At 33.2% G+C, this 20,752-nt stretch overlaps 2 protein-coding genes across 2 annotated transcripts; one reads left to right on the top strand and one right to left on the bottom strand.

Moving 5' to 3' along the window:
- Positions 1 to 598: 598 nt before the first annotated feature.
- LOC134240460 (methionine aminopeptidase 1D, mitochondrial-like) lies at positions 599 to 15,876 on the bottom strand. The gene is made up of 12 exons (XM_062722546.1): positions 15,737 to 15,876; positions 11,766 to 11,889; positions 10,900 to 11,095; positions 10,278 to 10,469; positions 8,830 to 8,993; positions 6,334 to 6,431; positions 5,569 to 5,628; positions 5,117 to 5,302; positions 2,149 to 2,352; positions 1,876 to 2,024; positions 1,367 to 1,513; positions 599 to 757 (listed from the first exon to the last, which is right to left on the bottom strand). The coding sequence occupies exons 2-8, from the start codon at positions 11,879 to 11,881 to the stop codon at positions 5,118 to 5,120; spliced, it is 1,011 nt and encodes a 336-aa protein (XP_062578530.1). The 5' UTR covers positions 11,882 to 11,889; positions 15,737 to 15,876; the 3' UTR covers positions 599 to 757; positions 1,367 to 1,513; positions 1,876 to 2,024; positions 2,149 to 2,352; position 5,117.
- Positions 15,877 to 16,034: 158 nt separating this feature from the next.
- On the top strand, positions 16,035 to 18,907 carry LOC134240462 (protein canopy homolog 2-like). Its single transcript, XM_062722547.1, has 6 exons — positions 16,035 to 16,111; positions 16,423 to 16,506; positions 16,904 to 17,019; positions 17,510 to 17,704; positions 18,105 to 18,204; positions 18,388 to 18,907. Exons 2-6 carry the CDS (start codon positions 16,425 to 16,427, stop codon positions 18,573 to 18,575), a joined length of 681 nt encoding a protein of 226 aa, XP_062578531.1. The 5' UTR covers positions 16,035 to 16,111; positions 16,423 to 16,424; the 3' UTR covers positions 18,576 to 18,907.
- Positions 18,908 to 20,752: the final 1,845 nt, after the last annotated feature.

Raw genomic sequence — 20,752 nt, 5'->3', positions numbered from 1 at the left:
TATGTTTGGTTTAATTCATTTGTAGGGAAAGGGTGTATTAAGTTTTTAGAAATTTTGTCCAATCCCAATTGTACAGTATATACAATAAAATATGTTCAAATCAAGAACATGAAAATAGGAACCTGGGGACTTACCCAAATATATATTAAAATAATAAACTGTTTTTAAAAGAGCAAGGGAACAGTGGACTTTTGTTAACACACATGAATAAACATCTACATTTTTACGTTCACCAAAAATTTGGGGCCTACATTCGGGGACTGGTATCTTCGGGAATTTAGATCCTCCACAATCAAAAGTTTCTTTCTTATCAAACATCCTCCGTTTTCGGGATGCAGTTTTTTCTCTCACTATTTTGAACTAAAAAAGACTTTTTAAAAGGTGATAGAGGGAAAGAGATACTATCACCCCATTATAGAACATGAGAAGAGTAAAACATGTTTATGAAGCTACAGGTTATGGTTGTGAAAAAAAAAGATATATAATGTTGACTACACCATGTAGTGATGTACACAAAGAAACAAAATTAAACTGCAGGTACATCATTTCCCCTTTTAGGAATTAAAAAAACCCACTCAAACGTATTCGTTATACTGTGAACTTTGTTGACTTTATTTGTCTTTATCACACTGGAATCATTTTCTATCATCATCATCACCCCCCGTTTTGTGGCATTTGATGGCGTGAGTTTGCATGTATCCAGTAAACAACGCATTCCAGGCCGCGCTAAACTCGGCTTCTGTCACCTCTTGGTCCTCTGAAAGTTAAACATAACCGCCATTACAGTAAGCCCTATAAACAGTCCGGAAGTAAACTGTATATTCGAATTTTTTTTTTTGCATGTTTTTAATAATTTTTATAATGATTTATTACAATAAACTTAACATTCATGACACTAAAGGAGGTTAGGGGTCAACAAATTAACCATCAGATATAACTAAAAATTTTAGATCTGATATCTTCAGCTGTCAACTATCATTTGGCATAGAAAAATTTCATACATTTTACTTTTAAAAATTGATCATTTTTGTATAATTAAGGAAAACAAAATGGTCTGAAAATGGCCACAACCCCCAGCTAGCCCTCTTAACGTGTAAAATCAATTTGTTCGATGTGGTAAGTGTTTACCAGAGTGTTCGATGTCAGACTTGGATTTATATTCATGTCAAGAAAGTCTACTATGGAATTTTTCTTAAATTCTTTTTTAAATTCCAAAATGATTATGATTCCTGAATAATTTCTATCATTTTTGTTATTTGAGGTATTCGATATGCAAGGTCAAGAGATAGAAGTTCATTATAACACTTGTATGCAACAATTTTTCATTTAATGACAAAATAGATAAAAATTACAATGATTTTCTTACCATTGGCATCGAACAATCTAAAGAAATAAGTGATCTCATCAGTGTCTATGTGTCTACTGTCGTCTCCGTCAATCTCTTTGAAGAAAAGAGAAGCACCATTGTCACAAGGCAAATGTCTCGAAGCCCAATGTGATACAAAACTGTGCTCTGGAAAAAAGTTATAATCAGATGAATTAAATATGGAGATAACAAACTTATCAAGCAAAATTAAAAAGTTCATAGAAAGAAAACAAATTGGGAGTCGAGCAAACTTGGATCTCTTAAAAAATTAAATGTAGGATTAGGTGCCATAGAGGAGTAAACATCCCACTGTCAAACGGCCACGTAAGGTTATCAAGGAAATAATTCATAGTTTTCAATGAACATCGAGAAATTCCAAACTTATGTGGCATCAACTAAATCTTGACTTTGAAAAGGAGACTGATATTTTAAAATAAAACGAAACAAACTATATGAAATCCATTACGTTCTGACGTACGAGCCGGGTATCAAACTTAAAGTTTACAAACCATCCAATCCAAGACTATGGAACAAAGTTTGAAATTCTGACAGGCTCAGAACCTTAACGCTGTGAGACGACGCATAAACAGTGTGGTCAAAGTGTCCAAAGAGCTCCTGGGTATAGTCCGTGTCCGAGTCAGCAAAAACAACAGCAACACTACAATATAATTCAATTCATTGTTTACTTTGCAAGAAAAGCAAAAAAATCCACATTATCAAATTATCTGAAAGGAATGTAGAAACTGAAAAAAGTGACAAGAATTTAAAAGAATTATACTTACCTTACAAGAACAGAAAAAAGCCCGAGATGTGCCATGGTGACCGAAAGCTATTATACTGACTTGCTGATTTCAAGATAAAATGACCGACATTCCTTATCTTAGAACTTGTGTTGACCACGAGTGAAGATATTATTACATGTAGTTCAGATTGTGTGGGAAACCATATCCTATGATAATTCCACTGCATTTAGGAGGAATGACCCTCTGTTATGAAAGAAAACTCTGACTTGGAGGACTGGTCACTCTTTGTTAAGAGAGATAATAATATTGTCATGGAGGAATGGCCCTCTATTAATAAGATAATTAAAATAATCCTTTCGCAATTTTTATAGTCGATGAATTAATCTTGTCGGCAAATACAATTTATCATTAAATCATCTGATTGACATTTTTCAATCTAATTGTTACATGTAATCCGTTTTTTTAAACAATGAATTGTCTAAAGATTTTTTATTTTTTTTCAGTCAAGGAGCACACGACGGTTGTGATCGATCGGCAGGGGATATTCACTCCTCCATGGCACCTGATCCCTGACCTCTGATGCATTAGAAGTCCTTGTATGGTCTGCTCCTGATTTGCTTTGTTTGAATGGACTTCTGAGCTTGAATACTTTTCGTTATCTTCAGATATTTAAGGAATTACTGTCTGATTTTTTGGTTTCATAATTTTATTTATCGAGTGCTTGCGTGATAATTATATGCATTTATCACGCTAGCCAATCGATTGATCATTGTCATGAAACCAAAAAATCTGACAGTAATTGAATCCCTTATATTTACATGCTCTTGAGTCCGCTAATCCACTTTCTCTAAGCCCGCTTCTGTCTCTCTTTGTCACGTGATTTTTTTTTAACCGCGCCTATCGATGAACGAGTAGATTTATGAACAAATAAAGTACATTTACTATTTGAAATTTTATCTCGGACATAGACATTGGAAATGTAAATATTTTTTCATCGATTCCTGTGAAGAAGATAGATCTGAATGTATAAGGACTAACTTTCTACTAATGGAGATAACTCTGAAATAGAGGATTTGCACTCTCGGGATTGACCCTCTGCTAATTACTAGTAATGTATATAACTCTGTAATGGTTGATTGACCTCCTGCTATGGGAGATAACCCTGTAACGGGAAATTAACCCTCTGACGAGAAGACAACTCCTGAATAGAGGACTAACCCTTTACTAGAATTGAGAAAAAACTCGAATGTAGGATTTAGCAAGGGAAATCAGCTAAGGGAAATAACTTTAAAATGGAAAAGTGGACTCTGAAATGCAGAAAAGACTCGGCTAAGGAGAGGGAACTCTGTATCACAGGGTTGATTCTCTTTTGAGGGAGTTAACTCTGATAAGTGGAAAGTGGAGATGGTGCCAGATTTACCACTTGCTATGAGTGATCTGTAATTGGGGAAAGATGATTCTGAAAAATGGAGGATTGACCCCTTTGCTAAGGGACATAATTCATAAATTATGCGCCTGAATCGATAGATCCAGGGCGTATATTGCTTCTGCCCTGTCTGTTTGTCTGTTGTCAACTTTAACCTTCGCAATAACTTTTGAACCATGAGAGATAGAGATTGCGTATTTGGTATTATAGATACATACAACACTAATTAAGCATTTTCTAATGACACCAAGGTTAATGACCTTGTGACCTTGACTGTGACCTATATGCTAAAAATAGCTTTTTTAAAGAACTTTTGCCATAACTTTTGAACAAAAGGAGATAGAGACTTCATATTAAGTATGTATACTTTACTAATTCAGCTCTTTCATATGACACAAAGTTCAATGACCTTGTGTTCTTCACTTTTGAACTTTCGCCATAACTTTTGAACCATAGGAGATAGACTTTATATTTGGTATGCCTATCCCACTAAATAAATTCTCTCAAATGGCCCAAGGACAATGACTGACCTTAACTGTGACCTGTATGCTAAAAATAGCCTTTCTGAACCTAATTCACCATAACTCTTGAACCATAAGAGACTTCATATTTAGTATGCTTATTCCACTTATTACATTCTTTCAAATGACACCAAGTTCAATGACCTTGTGACCTTTACTGTGACCTATATGCTAAAAATAACTTTTTCGAATTTTGTTGCCGCCAGGCACATAGTGTTTCACAAATACATCTTGTTTAATTTAGAATTTTATTCAATATTCAAATAGGTTTTTAAATAATGTAATATTATATAATAAATATAAAAACTGATATATATATTTGATTAACAATTTCAGTAATACAGGTTTTTGCATGATTAGGAAATACTTGGCCTGGAAAAAGTAAGCACTGACAGATCAGGTTTTAATTTTAATTAAATGATCATCAAAAATGTATATGGAATTAATTTTTTAACTGTTATTTTTTATTGCAAGTCCTTGCTGTTTTAGTTGAAATGACAAGTGAATTCCCTCAAATACTGAAAACTAATACATGTACCTCATTTATAAATGATGCTATGTCCCGGTACTGGACATATCAAACATTTTTTTGATTTATTTTAAACAGATTTTAATAATTTATTTTAAAACAGTAAAGGACAATTTTATTAATCTTGCAAGATATATATTTTGATAACAAGAGCCTCCAATCCACACTTTGCAAAAGTTGTGTCCCTTGCAGGATCAATCAAAAAGTCAAAAGGGAAAGAACAACATTTCTCCTCTTTGTGCTACCAAACATTTGGGAGTGCTCTGTGACCTAAATTACTTTTAATTTTTTTTATCTTTCAATGCATTGATTTACACAAAATGCAAAGCATTTTTCCAGTAACCACATGATAAAAGTTACAAATGTGAAAACTATAAAGGCTACTGTGAGGATTCTATGGGGTTTTCCCCTAAGACGGCGGCCAAGGGACATAACTTTTGAAAAGTGTCGATTCAACTATTCTACAATGGAAAATTCTATCACTTTTAAACATTCTGAATAAAGCTTATCATAAAGCTTATGATCATAAACATTAATTTTCTTTATATCCCCATTTAGCTATTTCTTCCTCGGACACAGTTAATATTTCACATCCATCAGAGGTCACTAGAATTGTATGTTCAAACTGTGCTGACCGACTTCCATCCTCCGAGACCGCTGTCCATCCATCATCCTCCAAAATGGCCACCATGTCGGTCCCCTCTGATAAGATCGGCTCTAAAATTGAAATTAACGTTTTATTGATATATTTAATCAAGAAATCTTTATCATGAACACAATTCTACACATATCAGAAAAAAGTGGTTTTACATTGAAAAATTTAATACATTTTGAGCCAATCTATTTCATACTCAGTATAATGTACTATTACTTCATATATTTTACCTGTAAAATGTTCAAAGACAACAAAGTATTAATGACTACTCATCATCTATTGAATACTTTCAAAAAAGGGGGAAAATACATGCAAATTAAAGCCTTACCAATGGTGAACGTCATCCCCTCCTTCATAATCTCATGCTGTGAATCATAGTCTCCCAGAGCTGGAATTAATCCAATATACACATGTATGGCCATGAATAATTCAGCTGTAGTAAATACTTAACTTCAAGCAAAAGGAATTAATTTAAACATAAATGTAAAGTACGTTCCCTTCATAAACTCCCGTAAATTCAAGAAATATTTTAGTTTTGAACCCATTTCAAATTACACCTTTGGAAACATGTCATTCTCTTTTTAAATTTTGCAGATATTAAAGCATCTAAAAGAACAATTGATAAAGCAGACAGTCAACTAAAGGGCATATTAGAATAGCTTAATGGAAAAAGGGGGGAGTGAAAATGAACTATAGATAGTTTTCAGTAGACCCAAATTAACAAGAGCTATTTCCCGTCGGCCGCCATATACCGGTATATAATGGGGGTCAACATGCTCATATTCCTTCATAATTCAACCAACTTTAACTTTTGATACTGGCAATTGTGGGCTGGGAAGCATTGTTTTTCTGAAAAATATACATTTGTTAGAGCCTACTTTATTTCATAATGTTTATTCCATAAAGGTTTTCCCCCCAATATTTTGCAACACCCTCTTATATATTTGGTAGGACAAAGAGGAAAAATTACCAGGTTGACCACCAATTCAAGATGGCGGACAATGGGAAATAACTCTTGTTAATATGGGTCTACTGAAAACTACCTATACTCTGTACCAATGGTGAGAAATAGTGGTCTGTAATAAGAGCTTACGAATATGCATGATTTCAGGATGTGAATGGAAAACTGATCCTATACCATGTCCGCAGAATGCCGGAATAACAGAAAACCCATGGGACTCTGCCAGGTCTCTACAATGATAAGATGGGGCATTTAAAGTTAAAGGAGCTGACTAAGCTCTTTATTGTGTGAAAACTACAATAGAGAAATCTTTAATTTTACAGCATATGTACAGTAAGTTACATTGACTTCAGTGTATACATGCCAAGTTTAAGGAAAACCCACTGTCTAGGTATTTCAAGAGACCATCTCAAAAACAAAATATATATATGCAGTTATATTACATGTAACTATAGAATTATATGGTAAAGTGCCAATTTTTCACACTTCAAAGCAAATTATAAATAAATATATATTTTACTATATAAAATTGTTATTATATTTCAATATGTACAATGTAAAACAGTAAAAGAGTAATTTCACTACATTTTACTACAATATGCCAAATGGAAACCCCATTTGGCCATCTTAAACATTTTACATGTTGTAAGAAATTTTAGCAGAAAAACTAGAGTACATGTATATGACCCCCCCCCACAAAAAAAAAATCAGGATAAATTTAGTAAACAATTGTATTTCATAAACAGCAGAAAGACAGATGTGAGACACTCTTCATTCAGAAAAAAACCTCATTGGATCTTAATTTGGATCAGGTGTGCTAAAAACGAAATTATGTACATGTATGTGCCTGATCTACTTTGCTATCTTTGGTATACATGTCAACACATGTATCAATGATCACAACTAATGTAGGTGTGGACATCCAACTCTATATGACCTATAAGATTAATAGTAAATAGCTATATCAATGGATATGATAAAACTCAGACAAAATCCACACATGATTATCTGACCAGGCTTCAGGGCCACCAATGCCACGATTTTCATATGTTGGTGGTCTGGAAATCTGGCCCTGAATTGCCAGATTGAGGTACACATCTGATGGAAAAGTGTGATAAATGATTCCAAAAACTTACCAATAGCATCATGTGTAACAAACTAACAATAATATAGGGTTATTGAACTTACATTGGTGAATATTGGCACAAGATGACTGTACAAATGCACAAACTTGCGTGTGCAATTGTACAGCCAACAAGTGCCAATATTCACCAATGTAAGTTCCATAACCCTGTATTATATAGCTTATAATAATTATTCCAACTAAAAAAACTCAAATTAATGATTTTTTTTTTTTAGAATCAGTGTTCAAATTAACATGTCCTGTAAGTGTTCAATATGGCATCATTCAAATGACCCCTACTGAGCACAGTAGGAAATTGATTTTTTAGGCTTTATTGGGGCTATTATGTGCTTAATTTTTAGTAAATAATTTCATTTTTGTGTGAACATAAACACATCTTACCTAGTTGCCACTTCCTTTCTTTAATTTGCCTTTGAGAGATTGACCAGACAACATTTTTTGTTTACAACAGGGCGTTCGATTTTGAACGCTCGTATTTGGAATGTTTCGGGCATTCTCATACATAATACAAACGATCAGTGTTCAATAAAACGCCAAGATATTGAATGCTAAATTAAAATTCTCTAGATTTTTAGTAGTTTTTTATCTACTTTTTATTAGCTATGTAATAGAGTTTTTAATTTAGTGTCCAATTCTATGTTAAAGCCAAAAAAATCTTTAGATTCTCTAGCACAGTTGTCTCATTGGGATATTTAAATACTAGCTCCTACATTTATATTCTTTTCACAAGCTAAAAATGGGAGAATCTACAGGATAAAAGAAAAAAGAAAACCAAGTTAATCCACCTCTACACCCATATTAATGAAAACACAAGTTCTGGTCATAACAATATTTTATCGATAACAATATTTTATTGATAAGCTTTTAATAAAACAGTTTTAAACAACATTATTCAAAGATAATTTGAAGGCACTGGCCTACTTTTACCTGTGTAAGCACTACCGAAATTTGGTATTTTTCCTCAAGAGAAAATTTCCCAATAAAATCCCATTTTCTCCTTTTGATGAGTAAAAACATTACCTGATAATGATAAAAAGTTCAGAAATTTTTTTCATTCAATAAAAGTAAAATTTAAAGTAAAAATGAAGATGTGAAAAATGGTTTTACTTTGCTGTTTTATGCAATCTAAAGGGTCATCAAAATAATGAAATTCTGTTTGGTCCCCCAATTGTGCTCGCCCTTAGCCGCTGGAGATCTGGAGTGGCCATCAGACCCCCAGCTGATTTTCTCAATTTTCCTGCAAAACCTAGATTAATCCCTGCTTCTTTTACCTGCAAAAGCAATGACCTTTTTTTATACCTGTATTAACAATGACCTTCTTTTACCTGTACAAGCAGTGACCTAATTTTACCTGTACAAGCAGTGACCTACTTTTACCTGAATAAACACTGACCTACTTTAACCTGTTTTAACAGTGACCTACATTTACATGTACCTGTATAAGCAGTGGCCTACATTAAGCCATGACTTCTTTTTACATGTACCTGATAGCAGTTCCAATGGCAATGATTTTCTGTCCTGGTCTACACTGCTCTATCCCTGCATACAGACACTGTTCTGTGACTTTGACTAGTTGTTTGGCCTTATCATCCACTGAGCCAATCATGTAGGTCTTGGAGACATCACCATGCATGCCATCTTTATAGATCTACATAAAAATGGAAAATCATTATATTTTATACATATAAAACAATTCCATTGTGAAAGATTTACTAGTTATGTAACTTAAAAAAAATCTGTTTTGTATAATTAAATAAATTTTCTGTCCAAGAAAGCTTTAGTTTTACAGCTAACTTTTAAAGATTAAACATTACCCTGTTTGATCAACAAATTCTTAATAACAATATAAACAATTTAAACAAAACCTGAATATAAAGTTATATGTAGAGAATATTGAAATAGTCAAACATAGTTAATCAATGATTATGAAGCTCACCTCGACGAATGTTATCAGTGTAAGTAATGCAAATCTCACATCACATTTTCTTAATATCTAGTATTTATCCCAACAACAATAATCTTGCAAGTTGTGTTTAACCCCTTACAGGGCATATATATACACATTTCTACGCACGTGAAAAACATGTATATAGTGTAAGCAAATATTCATAACTTTGTTAATACTGCAGATATCAAGGACTTCAAGTTCATTGGGATTAATCTGTTCCCAAAACTATAACCTGGTCTCTTGTTTGGAAAATATAGGTCAGATTCAGCATCCAAAGCAAATCTGGTAGTGTCCATCCCTAGATGCATCATCTTAGTATGCAAGTTTGGTTCGGGTAGGTCTTATAGTTCTTTTGGAATGAAAATGTAGGTCAGATCCAGCATCCGAAGCAAGTCTGGTTGTGTCCATCCCTAGATGCATCATCCATGCAAGTTTGGTTTGGATAGGGCTTATAGTTCCTTGGGAATGGACCTGCTCCCAAAATTTTAACCTGGTCACTCATCTGGAAAATGTAGGTCAGATCAAGCACCCGAAGCAAGTATGGTAGTGTCCATCCCTAGATGCATCATCCATGCAAGTTTGGTCCGGGTAGGGCATATAGTTACTTGGGAATGGACCTCCTCCCAAAACTTTAACCTGGTCACTCATCTGGAAAATGTAGGTCAGATCCAGCATCCGAACAAAGTCTGGTAGTGCCCATCCCTAGATGCATCATCCATGCAAGTTTGGTCTGGGTAGGGCTTATAGTTACTTGGGAATGGACTTGCTCCTAAAACTTTAACCTGGGACGCCGAAGCCGACACTGACACCGACGCCAACGCCCGGGGTATAGCATAAGCTTATCTCGACTTCGTCGAGGTGAGCTAAAAATGCACATGTAAATTCAGACTGAAAAAATTCTGTTAATCCTAAGGTACAAGCTGCCATAACAAGGCAATTTAACCACCCAGAAAAATCATGTTTTATTTCATCGCGATTGCTCACCGTGACATCAACATTTATGATATCTCCATCCTCCAGTGGCCGGAGGTCTGGTATCCCATGACACGCCACGTTGTTGACGGATGTACAGATGGACTTGGGGTAGTTATTGTATAGTAATGGTGAGGGGTAGGCTCCATTGTCTATACACATCTCATGTATATACTCATCTATCTCATCTGTTGTCATTCCAGCCTATAAAAATGAAGTTACCAGTAATTAGTTTTTCATTATGACTCTGACATCTTTGTAATTTGTATCTTTTATATTAATGATAGAAAACTTGCTGAATGTCTAGAAATAATATACATGAAATATCAAGATTCTTTCTCTCTTAAATTGATAAATTTAAAAATATATTCTGAGATTTTATTAAGATTTTAATCAAACTTAATTATCATAGTTATATGTGCAAGTATATTACATGTTTACATTGTAAGTTAACTAAATAAGTAAATATAAAATGAAATATTTTCCAATTTCCATGTTCTTTACACTGTTCAAGCTGACTTAACCATTTACTCAAACACAAAATTTCTTTCCTTAGGCTAGTGGATATGACAGGTACATGTATGTTTTACTGTTTGAGGAGTCAGCATGTGTATACTAGGCTATTATCACTTGCCTTTAACTGTTTTCCTGCTGAATCAAGAATCTTTCTTGCAAGTCGACATGTATTTCTCATAGTTTGAATCTGCTCCTCATTTTTTATTTCAGTTTCTACTGGCTTTGGTCCTACCACACCTGTTACTGCATAGGGAGGTTTCTGTATAAAGCTTGGCACAACTCTGGTAGGTGTTGTTTTATGTGGCAGCACAATACTGTATATGTGTAAAAATTAAAAAAAACACAACATTTTAATGATTGATTCTTTGCACAAAACTGATCATGACTTATAAAACTCTTTAAAAGATGATGTGTTTGTGAAACACTGATGCCCCCATTTGGCAAAGATTAAACTTTTCTTAAACAAATGCAAATTAAATATATTGGTAACATACATGTAGTAGGGTCTTCTTACAAGAAATACAATTGTGAAATATGAAAGCCCTTACCATTTAAAATTTATGGTCCAGGTTAAAGTTTTTTCGTAAGAACGGAAATCTCCAAGGTCAAGGTCAAAAAGTCTAAGTTGTTGGTATCAAATGAAAGGTCTTGCCACAAAGAATACATATGTGAAGTATGAAAGTCCTAGTATCTACTGTTCAAAATTTATGGCCAAAGTAAAAGTTTCTGTGTATAAGTGGGTCAAACTCCAAGGTCATTATAAAAGGTCAAATCTGGTGGAACCTTTAGAAAAGTCTTGTTACAAGGAATGCTTATGTGAAATTTGAAAGTCGTAGCTCCACTAAATCTAAAGTTATGGGCAAGGTTAAAGTTTTTGCAGACAAACAGACAGACAGACAGATGGACATAACAAAAGCTATATACCCTCAAATCTTTGGGGGCATAAAAACTTCTTTCTTGTAAACAAAACATAGGAGTGAATACCTGAACTTCCCCCTTTTTATTTGCTTGTTCATGGTGGGAACTCTGGATAGCACATGTGAAAACATGGGATGCGCTTTTGCTGCATGATACACACAGTATGTAAACTTTCCTCTCATTCCAGATCCTGTGAATACATGTAATATATATATATATATATATATATATATATATATATATATATATATATATATATATATATATATATATATATATATATATATATATATATAAAATGTAAAATACTTTTTCTTTCAAATATGTTCATCAGAGGCTAATAAACTTAGTTAGGTGCAATAATGTATCCCTCTTCCTTTTTTGGAGAGAGAAGGAGAAAGAGGAAAATATCAGAAACAAAATGTGTTTGTAAAACACTATTTGCCCTGCGGCAACAAAGTTTGAAAAAAAAAACAAACTATTTTTAGCATATTGGTTGCAGTCAAGGTCACAAGGACATTAACCTTGGTGTCATTTTTTGAAAGAACTATAAACTAGTGGTGTATGCATACCAAATATGAAGTCTCTTTCTCTTATAGTTCAAAAGTTATGTGTATGGTGAAGGTTCAAAAAGGCTATTTTTAGCACATAGGTCAGTCAAGATCACAAGGTTCATTGACCTTGGTGTCATTTGAAAGAACTTAATTAGTTGAGTAATTATGGATACCAAATATGAAGTCTCTATCTCTTATGGTTCAAAAGTTTTGGTGAAGGTTAAAGTTGACAGACAAAAAGACAGGACAAAAACAATCCCCCCCCCCCCCTGATCTAATCCGGGCGGATAAAAATCTGAGGGTTACATTATTGCATCCGCAGCAACTACATCATCAGGTCCAGCACAATACCCTGATTAAGGTATTTAGCTTGATAAAGCTATATAGCTTTATCAAGGTATTACAAATACCTTGATCAAGGTATTTTTATGTAATGAAAATTCAAAAAAATTCTTAAAAAATGAAATACTGAAAGTCGAGTTCTTGAGTTTTGGTCAGTATGTCCACTTGTGCATGAAAAGCACTCTGGTATCAAAAAGACAACATAAAAGAATGTCTCCTCACATGACATGCTTTTATACTTATTTCTTTGTGTTTGAGTACTAATTACATGCGTGAATTTACTGACAATAACTCAGAACTCGACTTTCAGTATTTATTTTTTAAAGAATTTTTTTTTTAGAATTTTCATTACATAAAATACCTTGATCAAGGTATTTGTAATACCTTGAAAAAGCTATATAGCTTTATCAAGCTATATAGCTTTATCAGGGTATTGTACTGGACCTGATCATAGCTTTTAAATGCACATGCTATATAGAAATCTATATCAATATAATTATGGAATACCAATTCATCAAACAATTAAAAACAGGAAATACTGTAAACATGGTTATTTTGACAAGTTGAAAAATTGATGATTTTTTGTTTACTGAAATTGACAAGTGTTAATTTTGACGAAATATTTAATCAAGAGTTTCAAATCTTTGAATTCATGAGGATACAAAGGCAGCGTCGGAATCACTAAAATTTAATTTTTGTACAAACTATCTATGTGTGTAAATTTTGATTAAATAAATTGCCCTCTTGTTATTTGATTTCATTATAATCGGTCAATTGCCTGAGGTGACAAACTATGCCAAGCACGGCGTGATAATTACGCTAAGTTACGCATGCAGTATTTGATACACTAATTTAGATTCAATGATTCTTAAAAATGTGATTATATATCACTATGTTTTCATAACTAATTACAAAAGAAATTAACAGTGACTTTGATCTAGTTGTAAAAGGAAAAAGCCGTGAAAATTTAGCCGTAAAGTTGTACAATGGTCAATATCTGTTGTGACGCTATGTATATGATACTGTAAAACGAGAACATTTGGCGCATACATATTTTAGCGCAAACGTAAGTGGGAGTACATTGGCGCAAATAAATTTTAGCGCTTGCACTTAAAAATAAAATATATAAATGTGATATTATTTTTTTATCCACGCCCATTTTTGACTTTTTGGTTAGTCAAGCACTGAAACATATTAGTACTCCCGTATATCAGTAAACATTCGTTACCGTTACCGCGGTACGTGTTGCTATCACATGGACCTGGTACAATGTTAAGATTTATTTTATTTCTATTTTCATATAAAAGAAATGGAGTATTTACTCATTTAAATCACATTAAAAGAATGCATGAATCGACAGAAAATTACTCAGATAAAACGGTAATCCTAATCAGGTATTGTCTGCAAGCTCAATCGCCATGCTTGATTGCATTGTTTACCTCGAGGCGATATATTGACACGCCGAGAAGCCAAACTTTGAAGGTGCTAATGATAATTATCCGGTAACAGCTACCGGGGTAACAATAGTTTAATTAAATTATGATTTGGCAGAACTTTCTGTCTTCCGTACATGTGCAGTGCTAGTGTGTATATAAAATCCAATGACCCCTCGGCATTACGTAATCGCGCATTCCAGTTTACATGTACTTATGTAAAAGCTTTGAACACACACAAAAATGATATTTAAAAATCCTTTAGCGCACGATAAATTTTAGCGCTCAGGGGCTCTTGCGCCAAAGGCGCTAAAATTAATAGTGCGCCAAATATTCTCGTTTTACAGTAATAAGTTTGACGAGTGTAAATTTTGACGACAAAAGAAAAATCGTCAATATAGTCAAAATTAGCACATCGTTAAAATTTCCACGTTTACAGTACTAGGATCCTACTCTAAGTCTTAAACTAGAGGTACTGTGAGCAATGAGCTCACTAAATGATACCCCCCGCCTCCCATTTGAATAAAATGGCAGTGTCCATGTTTTGCTCTGGAAAATCCAAAATATGTCAGATCAAAAAGTAAAATAGGAGGTGCACAATGGCAATATGTAATAAAGATTCTATGAAAGTTTCATCAAATTTCATTCAGTGGTATGGGAGGAGTTGCGGATAAGAGATGGGTACCCCAAAGCGTAACAGACGGACGGACGGACAGACGGACGGACAGACAGACGGACGGACGGACAGACGTACAGACGGACGGAATTAACGATTACTATATACCCTCCCGCTTTTCAAGCGGGGGGTATAATCATAGGCATTGCAGCATCGAGAAGATTTGAACAGTGTATCGCTGTAGTAGTTCATAGAATAATCCGAGATTCCTCTGACTCTAACCCCTGCTTTTATATTGGGCGCGCTTGATTTGTCTACACCTTACTACACCCAGTGTAGACGATTTACACCTCATAATCAAGTGAAATTGGGTGTAGTGTAGCAAATTCAACATGGATGTCAAAATTTCAACAAACTGAGGGAGGCCTATTTGCAGACCATTTTTTAATAAAATATTTGTTGCGATTGTGAACATTCTTTTAAAACCATTTAAAAACAAAACATTTTACAAAATGCAAATAATTTTTTTTAAACATTGTTCTAGCTGCCCATAATTACCCCTATAACTAAATATATAGCCATAGTCAAATATATTTACTTAGAGACTTAATCAACCAAACTTGCAAAATTGGCTTATTTTTTTAATTTTACAAATTATGAAGTTTTTCATTTTCCATAAAATGCACAAATCATGGTCCACTAAATTACTAAAAACAATTCATCACAATCAACCTATCAAATACTTGACAGTAAACTCAAATACAGAAAAAGAAATTCTGCAGATTTACCGTCTCGTCATTTGTCAGCCATATTGAATTTTCGGTGTAATTACCTACACATGCCCTGCACAGGGTGTAGAAGGTGTACACCAAAAGTGTACACTTTTTCACTTGATTATGAAAAAGTGTACACCGGGTGTAAGGTGTAGACAAATCAAGCGCGCCCATTGTGACCTGCACAAGTCACAATATAAAAAAGCAGCGGTTAGAGTCAGAGGAATCTCGGATTATTCATAGAATGACACATAATGACACTGTGGATTTGTAACTAATTGTTGATGGCTTTGTTTTATTTCTTTGTTAGATGCCTTACCCAAGTCTTTATGATGAGGATGAAAACAGTATGAGTGCAATTAAAGGCCACCAAGTAGGCAAGGAGACAGCTTCGTTACCTTTCCCGTTCCGCAGACGAAGTCAAACTGAAAGTAGATGTCGACAAAAGGCCGCACAGATCTAATGACATTAAAAATAGATAAATTTTGTTCACATAGAACAGAAATTAAATGAAAATTTAATAAAAAAAATAATTGAAATTCAAAATTTATTATATCTTGCAGTATGTCTATTATTTGAAGTCGATTGATTTTAAGTTCACGATTTTTTTAGGTGCTGGAAGTGGCAGTTGAAATTGAAAGTGGAAGTTGAGCACCTGTCGACATCGACAGAACCGGTGTTGGTGGAAAAAAAGGTAAACATAGCATGTAATCTGTATTTTATTGTGTTTTCAAGCAGTGTGAAGATATCATATTTCGATTTCTTGACGTTTTTGAGTTTACTTATTGATATTTAGATGTATGCCATGTAAGCTTTATTTTTTTAAAATGATAGACAGAAAGTTTTGACAACTCACCAATCAAAATCGACCACATCAGTAGATAAGAAGTAACAATCATATTGAAAAAAATATTGGTAAACTCAACTTTTCTTCAGATCAAATCTTTAAAATTTGCTGAACTGAATCTCAAATACGTAATAATATTACCAGGGGGTACTTTACAGAAATGGATCTACGTCTTCTCCTGCTAACCGTGGGGTCTCTTTTGATTGTGGAATCAAAGAGAGATGATGAACTCTACTGTGCAGGTAACTTTATTTTATTTTAGCAGTTCTGTACTTTACAACAATTGAAAATTTTGCAAAATCAAGCAAAACTGCCCCCCCCCCCCAAATAAATGCACTCAAAATGTACACATACATGTAGCTCTAACTATTCCATAGCTCTTGTTTGTAGATCCATGTGAATACAATGTTTTTAAAGATAACATGATTTTTTAAAAAGTTCCAGAAATTAAATATTATTTATATGCACTTCTTTTCATTACAACAATGTATCTCTCTTTCCTCGAAATATTGGAAAGGTTTTATATTTGTGATTTAGATGTAGGTCAAGACCATAACAGTACAGTAATTCTTTTTTGTAATTTTTCTTTTGATGTCAAAGTGTTGATAATTCAAACCTCTTTCCTCTTCTGTCTTGTAGTTTGCAGGGCTTTAACTGATGAAGTTAACCACAGTATTTCCTCCGTCAACTCCAAACAGAAAGTTCAAGTTGGCAGCTTTAGAGTGGACTCCAAAGGAAACCAGAAGACTGTAGAGGTAATTGATTAATTGACATGTAGATGCACAAAAAACCTATTCATGTACATGCAATTTTATATTGTCGCAGTGACCATTCATAATTCACAGGTACCACAGTCAATTTTTGATCTCTGCCCTTCTACATGTAATTCTAGGTCACTTCTGAAATTTGTTACGTAAACCAACTTTTATTCAGGACGACTTTATTTCAAGATTTACTGGGGGTAAACTAGTTCTCAACATTCAATTTTTGTGATCAGGCCTTTTTAATCTGTAAATTATAGATGCAGAGACTTTAAAAACCAATTTGCAGTGAGAAATATTCGCGATGACAAGGCTTTCATGAACCTGGCATAAATTTCTCGCACACACATTAAAGTTGCTTAACAGTAAATTAATACAGTGCACAATGAAAGCAACCTAATTTCAGATGGGTATAAGATAATTGAATTCATTTATGAATTCAAAATATGTACAGTACATGTACATTCATTTGTATGATTTGCAGGTACCCTATGCAAGATCTGAAGTTCATCTAACAGAGGTTTTTGAGACAATTTGTGAAAAATTCAGGCAGTATGGAAATACAAAGAACGGACTAGGAAAGAGAAGTATAGTGAGAATGGTCTCCAGGGATGGCAAGCCTTTGGTGCTCAAAGACATACAGATTACAATGGAGGGGATGAAACTATTGACACACACAGTAAGGAAAAAGTTTATTTCAGATAACTTTCTGCAATATTTGTAACCCATTTTATTTTCACCATGTACATGTATTATTGAAATTATAACTTTGCCATTAACCAGAGAAAATTTACATGTGATTTATTAATTCACACCTAACAATGAACTCAGTTATCATACAGAAAATCAAGTACAGAAAAGTTCATAATCTCTTTGTAATAATAAGGGAGTTATAGTGTTTCATACTCAGTAATTCAGTTCATCATTTGCTTGATACTACCACATTAATTGAAGTAAAGATAACATGTCAAATGACAAAAACCAGAAAACTTAATAATTACATTGTTTTATGTATGTAATGGCTGATAGTTTAACCTTTAGCTTTAATTTTTTAACTATTGTACTAATATTTTTTTCAGTGTGAGACAATAGCGGAGGAATATGAAGACCAGATAATCCGAGCCTTTAGACACGGAGAACTTCCTGAAGTAGAAAAGAAAGTGTGTGGAGAGATTGCAGGTACGTCCTAAATTTAAACAGAGAGTGCTCTGTCATCTCTATCTTTACCAAAACATTGGTACAACACACTCCAGTACTATATATCTCATAGAAATCATCATCTATGGGGTAAAAATGTCAAAATTTACAAGCTAAAATACTAATCATATTTATTTTATATCTTCTAAAAATATAATTACACAGAATACTGCTCTGAAGAAGATCTGAACACTCCAATGCCAGAACCAGGTCCTGTCCAGGAATCTCAGAAAGTGGAAGATAAAGAAGAGGAGGATCAGGAAAACGAGGATGAAACAGACGAAGGCATTGAGGAGGAGGAAGAAGGAGAAGATGTAAAGGACTCAGACAAGAAAGAGAAAGAGGAGTTATGATGCGAATTTATAAATATCTAGAGGAGTTGTCTTTCTTGATTGTATTCAATAGTGCTCACTTTCAGGAAATTAGTGAAATGTGATTTAAATTTTTTTTATATGAATTTATTTCTCTCTACAAAACATGTTTGAAAAGCATGTTCAAGGTAGACACATGTAGTATGAATACATATATTTAATGATTTGATACTTTGTCACAAAGTGATGTTAAATATTACACATCAACACAATTGGAAACAAATTTCTGATAAGGCAATTCAAAGTAAAGGAAGATATATTAATCTGACAGCTTAAAGAACATTAGGAATAGGATTGGTTAATTTTAATTTCTGGTTAAAAACTGATTCTCAAAGCTCTTTTTTTATTTACAATGTACACATACTGTAAACTGTATATTTTTTGGTTAATTTTTGCAACATACTTAGAATCCGAATCTTAGTGAAGTAAAGAGTGACAATCTAATTAAAATCAGACTTCTTAGATCGCAGAGTGTATACGGCGCGGATCTAAGAAGTCTGATTTTAATTAGATTGTAAAGAGTGACTGTAGATTTAGTGAGTTTGAATAATTCACATGTTAGAGACTTGTATAATTTTTCTATAAAAAGTACATATTCAAGTTCTGAATCAGATTATGGTAAAAAATTTCACTGTACAGTTAAACTTGGTTATAACAAAGTCACTTCATTGGACCTATGAAATTTCTTTGCTATATCCGTAATTTATTATACATGTATTCATCTTAGGGAATTTGAAAAATTTTCATAGTGACTGAGGAATCCAAGAAAATTTCCCTGTATCTGTGAATTTGCTATATAGGTGTTCGTACTAAATAAGGTTTACTGTATAATAATAGTGTTATGGTTGAATTTTGAATGTGCATCTGATTTCAATTGAAATCAACTTGATCATTTTTTAAAAATAATTTTTGTGCTTCATTGATTGACCATTAATGTGTGAAATTTATTGGAATGGATGGGAAACTGAACTGCCTGATTTTTCAAATTCATTTGATTTACACATATATTTAATTTTGAATGAATGTGTCCAAGGAGTACATGTTCTCATTACATTTAAAATAGACATTGTCTTTTATTTTTCTACTATGTAGCTACATGTATTTGATCAGATTGTATGAAGCATAATTTTTGATACAGCTCTTTCAAAGGACAAAATGCTTATTTTAGTGGGGACCATATCTTGATGGGGCAAAAGTGTTTGCAAAAGCTAAAATAACCATGTATACAGTAAATTAGAGTTTAAATACATATGTTTATTGCTCAGTTGTACATGTAATCCTGTTTTAATACTTACAAGGGAGAATTTTCATCCATTCATCAACTGTATTTAATTTATAAATCACTGGCATATTTCTTATTGGGCATTTTCTAGGGTAGATATTAAAATAAAATTTTAATGCTTTTTTTCAGATAATTCTAGATGATATTCTTTATTGTTTCTTTGAAATCTTAATATAAAATCAAAGAATAAAATTATTACAATCTTTGTATACACTTATTTGTACATTTTGTTTGATCAGAAATTATTTGTAGGCACATCTTCCCATTGCTGTAGAGAATCTAATTATAACCACCACCACCCCACCACCCCCTCCCCTCCCCAATTTTGATGTACATGAAATTTTATGAATTAGACCAGCAGCTACTTCAGTGGTAACAAATTAACACTGTATTGCATTAAAAAGGGATATGAAATTCTGACAGTTTATGCTCCTCTTTAAGTAAAATATTATTGGTAATCCATATGTTCATGGGCACACATATATGTACAATGTAATACAGTTGTCAAAACTGACTATAGATTTTCCTGTAAGCACAATATAATATTTACATATGAAATACTTGAAAAATTCCTCTGTAATTGTTTGATAGTTATATTTAGGTACTCAGGCCTACTTTTGGTACCTCATGCTTGTACATGTTTCTTAAAAAAGTAAATCAGTTTAATTTTTAAACTGTATCAGACCTAAGTTGTGTAAAAACATTTTCATTTGAACGATATCTAGCTAACAATTAAAAGAAAAGGGAAAATATATAGGTTGCAGGCTCGTAGAAATGGCATCAAATGTGCAAATGGGGGTGTGGAACAACAACCTCCTCCGGAAAAAAATCTGAAAAGCAAAGAGAAAAAAAAATTGTGTTGATTAAAAACGCACAA

Source organism: Saccostrea cucullata, unplaced genomic scaffold, assembly GCF_032062105.1.
Source record: "Saccostrea cucullata isolate Sc308-1 unplaced genomic scaffold, CSIRO_AGI_Scuc_v1 ctg530, whole genome shotgun sequence".
NCBI classification, from domain to species: domain Eukaryota; kingdom Metazoa; phylum Mollusca; class Bivalvia; order Ostreida; family Ostreidae; genus Saccostrea; species Saccostrea cuccullata.
Note: the sequence above shows the minus strand (reverse complement) of the source record. Positions and strands in the feature narration are given on the sequence as shown.

Bases quoted from the DNA above. Each gene is read 5' to 3' on its own strand.
- LOC134240460 (XM_062722546.1), bottom strand. From the start codon at position 11,881: ATGAGAGGAAAGTTTACATACTGTGTGTATCATGCAGCAAAAGCGCAT. The intron at 11,096-11,765 runs GTATTCACTCCT...ACACATATACAG, and splicing joins ATAAAAAGGGGGAAGTTCAG to TATTGTGCTGCCACATAAAA. The intron at 5,303-5,568 runs GTAAGGCTTTAA...TTTCAATTTTAG, and splicing joins GGGGATGACGTTCACCATTG to AGCCGATCTTATCAGAGGGG.
- LOC134240462 (XM_062722547.1), top strand. From the start codon at position 16,425: ATGGATCTACGTCTTCTCCTGCTAACCGTGGGGTCTCTTTTGATTGTG. The intron at 16,507-16,903 runs GTAACTTTATTT...TCTGTCTTGTAG, and splicing joins TGATGAACTCTACTGTGCAG to TTTGCAGGGCTTTAACTGAT. The intron at 17,020-17,509 runs GTAATTGATTAA...TATGATTTGCAG, and splicing joins GAAACCAGAAGACTGTAGAG to GTACCCTATGCAAGATCTGA.